Source organism: Alosa sapidissima, chromosome 9 (genome assembly GCF_018492685.1).
Source record: "Alosa sapidissima isolate fAloSap1 chromosome 9, fAloSap1.pri, whole genome shotgun sequence".
NCBI lineage: Eukaryota > Metazoa > Chordata > Actinopteri > Clupeiformes > Clupeidae > Alosa > Alosa sapidissima.
The window spans coordinates 22396793-22406792 of NC_055965.1; the positions used below are offsets into that span (position 1 = coordinate 22396793).

Consider the following 10000-nt stretch of genomic DNA (forward strand, 5'->3'; position numbering starts at 1 on the left):
TTTACTTGGCTGGCCACCAACTGTCAGTGGTTGGTCTCAGTGGTACACAAATGATGACGCAGGTTCCAGACCGCCTGTTTTATCTCTCTTCTTTCGGTCATTTTCTCTCTCATTCTCTCTCTCTCTCTCTCTCTCTCTCTCTCTCTCTCTCTCTCTCTTCTCCCTGACTTTCTATTTCTCTGTCTTTATTTATTTTCTCTTGTTGATTTATTCTCATTCTTTTCCCACTCTGTCATCCTATTTTGTCTTCCATATTATTTCTGTCAAAAGGTTCTTTCACACTGAAGAGGCTTTTTGCAGTTCCTAGGACCTTCTGAGGACATTCTCACTGCAAACTGGGGATGATTGAAGTTCCTCTGACCACAGTTGTACTACACCACTACTATAATTTCCAAACTATTAGCCGCGGCTTATATATTGATTTAGCTAAATGTAAAAAACACTACCCTGTCCCCACATTATCTAGTAATATTGATGGCCTAAATCACTGTCAAAGTGTAGCCCACATAGTTTACTGAATCAACATTGTTGTAGTCAACAACATTACAGTTGCAATCATATAACAACAACAACAACATTACTGTACAGTAGCTCCTTCTCCTACTTCATCCCAAAATATAAGATTCCTATAATGCTTTCTACCTGCCTTAAAAATCAAAAACAAAAACAAAAACAAACGACAAAAAAACAATTGCTGATTAATTCGCAGTTATCCCCTTTTTTGTAGGCTACATTACCCACCGTAATAGGGAAAGCTATGCTCCGTCATTCTAATTCGATTAGTCTTAGCTCTCTTCAAAATCCACCTCAAACAACAATCAACCACCAAAACCTTCCTCTGAAGCACTAAACAAGAGAAAAAAGAAACCTCTCAGTCGCCCTCTTCCTCTCATTTCTCTCTCTCTCTCTCTCTCTCTCTCTCTCCTCACACCCCCCTCCCAGTCAGGCAGAGTTCCAGCTGGCTACTGTCAACACCAGTGTTATGAAAGATGCCACTGAATCCACGCCTCCTTCTCTCCCTCCTTCTCTCCCTCCTCCACCCGTTCCATTCCCTTCTGTTCTGTTCTGGTTTCCTTTAGTTTGGTTTTCTTCCTTCTCACCGAACACTTTGCTGATTTTTTTGTTTTGTTTGTTGTTGTCCTGATTGCTGTTCAGTCCATTCTAGATACTATAGTACCACTTTAAATAGCATTTTATTTTGTAATTCCACCGAATGCTGCATTGTAATAATACTGTAATATGTATGCATAATGTAATAATACTGTCACTATTGTCATATTGATTCCCTGATTACACAAATCCAGGGTATCATACCCTGACCATAATCTGAGCTTTGGTCCGGGCAAATGTAAAACTAGAGATTTAATGTGATATGTCACATTGTGTGCGTGTGTTTGTGTGTGCATGTGTGTGCGTGTGTGCGTGCGTGTGTGTGTGTGTGTGTGTGTGTGTGTGTGTACGCGTGTGTGTGTTTGTGCTTGCGTGTGTGTGTGTGTGCATGTGTGTGCGTGTGTGTACGCTGATCATGAGAGACAGGCATGTTAGCAAGGAGGCTAAAGCCCATGGATGGGTGCTAGCGTCTGCAATAATGTCTACTCGACTCAGATCTGAACGTGACTGATACTGCCACCATAGTGACTTTACAGTTGTTGACGAACGGTCATGATCACAGATAGCTCTGTTCACTGACCTTCATTGACAGAGCTGCCATTTTAATTACAATTTCAGTGCTATGATATTAGTAGGAAGTGAACAGGGTCTCTGTACTGTAGATGGGCTCTGAAAGTTTTATGCTACTTGCGTTAGCCTATGTAGCTACCCAGTAGCCTATTCATTGGTGCATATCCAATATTTAAATATCGATTCGGAATTGTATGAGTCGATCTCATAATTTAAATGAATATAGATAGGAATTAGAAAATCAACATTTTAAACTCACATTAAATTATAACAAATAACACACACAAACACATGTAACTTTTTCTCCTCTCTCTCTGTTTCTCCTACCTGGCTGACCACCAGTCGTCCGTTGTTGGTCTCCGTGGCGTAGATTACCCAGAGGCCGTTCTCATCCACGGCCAGGTCGATGTCGGACTTGCCGCCCCAGCGGTAGGGCGAGGTGTCATGGTAGTTGGCACCCGTCACGATGGCCTCACCGCTCTTGATGCGTGTGCGCAGATCGTACTTCACGATGTTGCGCGTGCGCTCTTTATTGTAGAACACGGCGCCGTCATACACCACAAAGCCTGTGCCATCCACACGGCTAGGCAACCTATAGAGTAGAGTATGTATTTGATACAGCAACCTATAGAGTAGGGTATGTATTTGATACATTATAACTACTAGGCAACCTATAGACTAGAGTATGTATTTGATACAGCAACCTATAGAGTACACTATGTATTTGATACAGCAACCTACAGATTAGAGTATGTATTTGATACAGCAACCTATAGATTAGAGCAGTGTTTTTCAACCTTTTTTGTGCCACGGCACACTTTTGACACTTAAAAATGTCCCACGGCACACTAACATCCTGCGTGAAGAAAAAATAAACATACCATAGCCTAAAATTTAAAATAATACACAGATATGGCCTTATTATGGCTTCTATGCAAGACCTGCTCAATAAAACAAGCGCCCTCTGTTTCATTTGTAGGTTACTATATCTAATTTGATTGTTGTTATAAACTGGATGTGATGATTCTGTGAATACTGGATATGGGGCCCCCGTTGTACAATGCCTGTATACCACAAATAGTGCAATCATACAATCAATGAGAGCATGTGGTTATAAATTCTTTGATGCAACAGTTGCTTTTCTGGACCAGTGAGTGACATTTGGGTAATTTTCTGCGGCACACCTGATGATCTCTCACGGCACACTAGTGTGCCCCGGCACAGTGGTTGAAAAACACTGGATTAGAGTATGTATTTGATATAGCAACCTATATAGTAGAGTATGTATTTGATACAGCAACCTATAGATTAGAGTATGTATTTGATACAGCAACCTATAGAGTAGAGTATGTATTTGATACAGCAACCTATAGAGTAGAGTATGTATTTGATACATTATAATTACTCGGCAACCTATAGAGTAGAGTATGTATTTGATACATTATAATTAAGACACTTTATGTGTATAAATCTGTCCACAAGCAACCTATAGAGTGTAAATTGCATTGATAATGTACTGTATGCATCTAAGACATTTCTGAATATGCAGTACAATAACTATAAATGCCAGAAAAGGATATGCATAATACAGTATCAATCCAAAATCAAGATATTAAAATTGTTCAACCCGAATTCCGAAAAAGTTGGGAAGCTTTGTAAAATGTAAATAAAATAAAAAAAGAATGTTATCATTTACAATTAATGTCAACACTATATTTAATAGAGAATAGTTCAAAGACAACATAACTGTTGAAGGAGAGCATAGCACTGTAACTGAATAAGTGGTGAATTCAATAGATTAACATACAGTACACACACACACACACACACACACACACACACACACACACACACACACACACACTCACTTGTAAGTGGTGGTGACGCTGTTCTGGCGGTAGTCGTCCCAGGAGGCGTACTCATACAGCATATCCGTCCTATAGGGCGTCCAGGGCATGACATATAGCCTATCACCCGCCTGCAGCGGGTCTTTACACCACGCCCCCGACTGATGCTCCGCCTCCTTCACCTCTTTAGCCTCCTGAACCCGCAACAACGTGCCGGGACAGACGAATACTGGAGAGGGGGATGGAGAGAGAGAGAGAGAGCGATACAGAGCGAGAGATGGAGTGAAAGAGAGATGAAAAGAGAGACAGATATAGAGAGAGAGAGAGAGAGAGAGAGAGGCCAAAAGCAAGAGAAGTGAAAGAAAAGGGTGATGTGAGATGGAATAAGAAAGGAAAAAGAGATACAGGAGAGAGGGATGAGGAGAGATGGAGTGAGAGGGAGATGGACAGAGAGGCCAAAGGTAGAGCAGTGAAAGAGGGGAAGAAGTGCAGAGGGGATACAAAAATACAAAATAATACAAAAATATAACAGAGTAAAATATAACAAAGAGAGTAGAGAGTGAAAAAGAAGAAAAGAAGAAAGGAAGAAAGGAAGAAAGGAATGGAGGAAGAACAGGGACATAAATAAAGGAAAAGAGAAATAGTGGGAGGAAAGAAAGGGGGAGAAAGGGAGAGAGTGAAAGAAATATAATTACATCAAAGCCATGACAGGGTAAAGGCCCAAATGTCATCATGCATGGATAGTCACACTCACACAAGCAAAACACACACACACACACACACACACACACACACACACACACCCAAACGCACGCGCACGCACACACACACCCACCCACACACACACACACCCACACACACACACACTCTCGTGACTACCTGCTCAGTCTGAAAAAGAAGACTGGGTGGAGGAAAGAATGAGAAAAAGCTAAACATCAATTGTGAGTGCAAGTCAGTGGAAAAGAGAGAGAGAAAGTGAGAGAGAGAGAGAGAGAGGGCGAGAGAGAGGACATTTATGTGTGTAGATCATTTCAAAATAAATGTGTATAATATTTCATGTATTCATAATATGTTTAAAATTGTGTCATTTGGTTGACAAGCTTAATTTAACGCATTGTACACGTTCTGCATGTATTACTGCAGTAGTCCTTCTTTTGTGTGCGTGTGTGTGTGTGTGTGTGTGTGTGTGTGTGTGTGTTTGTGTAAACGTCCGGTGCTGGATGTAATATAAAGCATTCCCTGGGCCTTTTCTTTTTTTCCCCCTTTCTTTTTTGCAAGCCAGAGCTATCGGCCATCAACCTCCTAACGCCAGTAATGTAAAAATGGACAGGAACCAAATAAGACTGTCTGCAGACAATGCAATTCAATTTTGGTGCACAAATAAAGCGGGCTTGTCTCCTGAACGGGGCTACAACCACTTATGACCTTTGCCTGATCCTGCAATATTGTTTCCTGCTTCAGAAGTAGACATTTGACTCGTTTAAAATGAGTGGCTCACAAACCATGTTAACCGTTTCAGTGCACTTTTGATCACATTGCCTGATTGCTAGTCAGTCTAGGCAGTGGGCCAGATTTATTGGAATGAGACATCATGGGGGCCGTCATTGTCATGGCTGTGGTCATGTTCATTTCTCTGCGTGGTATCAGAGTGTTGTTTGATGACATACTCCTTTACTACACCCACTCATGAGCAAACAAGTACAAATCATTTACTCGTCATATCCTGCTCTTTCTCTCTTGAAACACCCTACTTCCATGTCAGTTTCCTCTTCCTTCCTGAGGATGGTTTGTAATGCTAGGTTTAATCAATTTATCACAGAAATGGCTTATTACAAATTGTTGAAGACAGCTGAATGTGAATATATTTTCTTTCTAATTTTCCCTTCCTACCCGAAACATCTGGGGGGCCGTATGAAACCTGCTGGCGGGCCTGATCTGGCCCCCGGGCCTTATGTTTGACACCCCTGATTTAGACAAATGACAGCTTCTCCAGCTAGGTCGTTAGTTATGCTAACTAGATGCTTGCACGGACAGTAGGCTTATAAAAAAAAAAAACAATGACGCTGTGTTATATTGTGTGCCGACCCGTGTAGTGCTAACACTGTTTAACTATATTTCACGAATAGAGCCATACAGCTAAATACATAAATTGCTTCTAATTGTGTCTATAGAATGTGTCTTTAATTTTATAGGAAAATGTGTCATCAAGAAATGAGTCTCTGAGAGAAAGAGAGAGAGAGAGAGAGAGAGAGAGAGAGGGAGAGAGAGAGAAGGAGAGAAAGAAAGAGAGAGAGAGGGAGAGAGAGGAGAGAGAGAGAGAGAGAGAGGAGAGAGAGAGAGGAGAGAAAGAGAGAGAGAGAGAGAGAGAGAGAGAGAAAGAGAGAGAGAGAGAGAGAGAGAGAGAGAGAGAGAGATTGCTACATTTTCTGTTCTAATTTGGTTAGCTGAGGTAGAATTGGACTGGTGGGCAGATGGGGGCAGAGCAAAGAAACCAGGAACTTCCTTTGGGATTAAATAAGGTGAAAGGTCAGGTTAGTTCAGACAGAGAGGGCTGTGATTGGCTCACTGAGCCGCCAGTCAAATCTAGGCCTCGCCTCACACATACAGTACACACTCTCACACACAGACATACACACACCCAGCCTCATGCAGTACACACACATCTCTCTCTCTCTCACTTTCTCTCCCTCTCTGTTTCTCTCTCTTTAACACATACACACGGTCACACACACACACACACACACACACACACACACACACACACACACACACACACACACAACACACAACACACAAACTTGTGCAAATTTTCATGAGGGGTTGGACATTCACAGGAACATGTAATATGACTGTTAACTGTCACAAAAGAAGGGGGTGTTTACATATTCTTAAAATATTTTATTCTAAATTAAAGAAAAAGGACAGATTGGAGTTCTTATTTAGGTATCTATTCTATTCCTGGAGGAGGCAAAGGAAGGCAAAGGACAAGTGAAACAGGAGCGTGAGAGGAGGAGAGAGAACACGTATCGAGGAGGAGAACAGAGTCGCTTGGATCTGGACAAACTGACTGGAGAACTGAATGGAGATTAAACCAGCAAGCAAATGAGACAAAAGGAACGAGAGAGAGAGAGAGAGAGAGAGAGAGAGAGAAAGAGAGAATACTAAAGAGAGAATGTGTGTGCATTTTGGTAAACACCATGCCTACGTCATACGCATTAGATTAAAAGTAAGAGAGAGAGAGAGAGAGAGAAAGTGAGAAGGCTAAATAGAGTTTGTGTGCATTTTGTTTGCAAGGTACTTGTCATATTTATTACATTGAAAGCAAGAGAGAGAGGGAGAGAGAAAGAGCTGATATGTGTAGGCATGGCAACAATAATTAAGTTTGCACTAATCTGAGCCTTTGAGTTTGAGTCTGTGTTGACATAGAACAGTGGTTCTCAAACTTGAGTTTGAGTCTATGTGTTGACATAGAACAGTGGTCCTCAACCTTGAGTTTGAGTCTATGTGTTGACATAGAACAGTGGTCCTCAACCTTGAGTTGGAGTCTATGTGTTGACATAGAACAGTGGTTCTCAACCTTGAGTTTGAGTCTATGTGTTGACATAGAACAGTGGTCCTCAACCTTGAGTTGGAGTCTATGTGTTGACATAGAATAGTGGTCCTCAACCTTGAGGTTGCAAGATAATTACTGGGCACATCACTTTTCATATTCATATATATATATTTTTTTTAAATGTCCCTTGCCATTGCTAACACACATGCATACAAATAGTTATTGCTGTTCACAGTAGGAAGTCTAGCCAAAGCTAAGCATTAATAAATTGGCAATAGTGATATTACAACCTTTGTGGGATAACAACGTCATGTCATGATAATATAGTCCTCTGTGTTGTGCCATTGTCTATGCATTGTTTATTATCAGGAATTATAGTCAGCTGTTATGAACATAATCATGTTGTCCTACTATTCATAACACCTATAGTTGAAGAAGTAGAGGTACCATCCACTGATAGGTAGAGGTGACTCCTAAAAAAGTAACATTATTCCAAATTTCCAATCTAATCTGAAAGCACAGCAGTAAAAGATATTATCACTTTTGTTATTAGTTATTATTATTCTGTCTGTGGGCAAAACGTGCATTGAAGGGGTGTCTCAAAAACCAATCAGATTATTTGTTGGGGTCGCAACTCAAAAAGGGTTGAAATCCACTGGTCTGAACCTGCAGTTCTCCATAAATATTTACTAGCATGTACTTGTTGGTAAGTATGTAAGGCCTGAACTGTTATTAAACATAATAGTGCATTTATGTAATGTGCAAAATATTATACATGTGTGTGGATATGCTTTCTTAGTGAGCAAGCATGCATGTGTGTGTGTGTGTGTGTGTGTGTGTGTGTGTGTGTGTGTGTGTGTGTGTGTGTGTGTGTGTGTGTGTGCGCGCGCACATCTGTGACTCCAAGTGGGTCTCTGTGTGTGTGTGTGTGTGTGTGTGTGTGTGTGTGTGTGTGTGTGTGTGTGTGTGTGTGTGTGTGCGCGCGCACATCTGTGACTCCAAGTGGGTCTCTGTGTGTGTGTGTGTGTGTGTGTGTGTGTGTGTGTGTGTGTGTGTGTGTGTGTGTGTGTGTGTGTGTGTGTGTGTGTGTGTGTGTGTGTGTGTGTGCTTGCAAATTAGAATAATAATAGGAAAAAACAAAACGCATGGGCAACACTTTCAGCTCGATCATATCTGGAGGGATTGCAGTGGAGTTACTGTGACAGAGTGATAGACAGAGCGATAGAGAGAGGGATAGAGAGAGAGAGAGTCTGACCAAAAGAGAGAGAGAGAGAGATCATAGGTGTAGAACAAAAGGTGCTACATCAAATTGGAGCACAACACAATAAGGGTAAGGATCAAGAAAGAGAGGAATAGATTGATACACAAAGAAAGAGAGGGATGGGGAGAGTCAAAGAGAGGGAGGAAGAGAGAGAAAGAGAGAGAGAGAGAGAGAGAGAGAGCGGCGCTATATGGTTCAACACGGTCTTTACCTTTTTGATCCACTTCTATTCAAGCGTCGGAATAAAGGAGTGAGAAAACGGAGAAAGAGAGAGAGAGAGAGAGAGAGAGAGAGAGAGAGAGGGGAAAAGAAAAGTAGCAAAGATCAAGAGATCAAGAGGAAAGAAAGGAGTGTACGAAAGGTAGAGATAGAGAAGGAGAATAAAAGAAAGAATATAAGGGAAGAAAGAGAAAGAGAGAGAAAGAGAGAGAGAGAGAGAGAGAGAGAGAGAGAGAGAGAGAAAGTGAAAGAGAGATGCAGGGGAAAAAAAGACAGATTAGCATTTCACAGCAGACTCCCAGGATTTCTTTTGTTTTTCAAAAAAAAAAGGTCAAGTAGTGACAGAACATTGGTTTCATGGTTATATATATAGGAGCGTAGATATGGACAATCTATGGAGAGAAAGAACGAGAGGAGAGCGAGAAAGAGGGGTGGGACATGGGAGTGAGAGAGAGAGAGAGAGGGAGCAGAGAGAGCAGAAAAAAGATATAGAAAGACTAGAGAGTGAGAGAGAGAGAGAGTGTGAGAGAGAAAGAAAGGATTGAGCAGATGAGGAATGGGAGGGTGGGGAGGGTGGGACTAACTACATAAGTCTTTTTTTGCCCCGCCCTTTCATCAAAAGCCGCACCCCTCCTGCCCTACACGTCCCCAAAATAGCCAACAGTTAATCAGTAAGAAAAACCAATGAATCATTTAACTTGGTCAATCGGTGACTTAGACATTGGTGGTTCACTCAATCGGTGAATTAAACATTATTGCCCCCCGTCGCCTGTGGACTCTGCACTCCTCCACTCCCTCCCTCCCTCCATCCCTCACTCCATCCATCCGTTCTTCTGTCAGACGTCCGTCAATCACTGTATCCTCCTAGATCCTACAGGGAAGAAATAAAAAAAGGTCCATCTTCTAGCGTGGCTGTGAAAATAAACTAATTAGAAAGAGAGAGAGAGAGACAGAGAGAGAGAGAGAGCATATTTGTTTGTGTCTGAGAGTGAAAAGAACAAGCGAGCATGATGGAAAGATGGACAGAGTGAGCAGGAGAAAGAGAGGAATTGAGAGAGGGAGGAAGGGAGTGAGAGAGGGAGATACACTGCGCTCATCCATCATCAACCTGTCACTTTCATCCTTGCCTCACGTTTCACTGCTTGCTTATTGACACTCATTAGCTCCTGTGGTGTTCAAATGTAAAAAAAGAAAAATTGCATTCAGTGCCAGAAAATGTCAAGCAAGATGAGGAGAGAGGAGAGATGAGGACAAGAGAGAGAGAGAGAGAGAGAGAGAGAGAGGAAAAGAATATAGAATTAGATCTCATTAGATCACATGGTGTACAAACAAAATGAACAATGTTGGCTGGATTCCTTTAACACAGCATTGGGGCCGAGCTGTAAGACTATGAATGACATTATCACTCATGAAAAGCAATCACAAACCAATGGGCCCACT

At 41.7% G+C, this 10000-nt stretch overlaps 1 protein-coding gene across 1 annotated transcript in view; it reads right to left on the reverse strand.

Annotated features, from left to right (window-relative positions):
* LOC121718104 (adhesion G protein-coupled receptor L1-like) overlaps positions 1–10000 on the reverse strand; it is an 87700-nt gene that overhangs the window by 42712 nt on the left and 34988 nt on the right. The window contains 3 exon segments of the mRNA XM_042102965.1: positions 2008–2272; positions 3549–3756; positions 8553–8567. Coding sequence (XP_041958899.1) covers positions 2008–2272; positions 3549–3756; positions 8553–8567 — 488 coding nt within the window.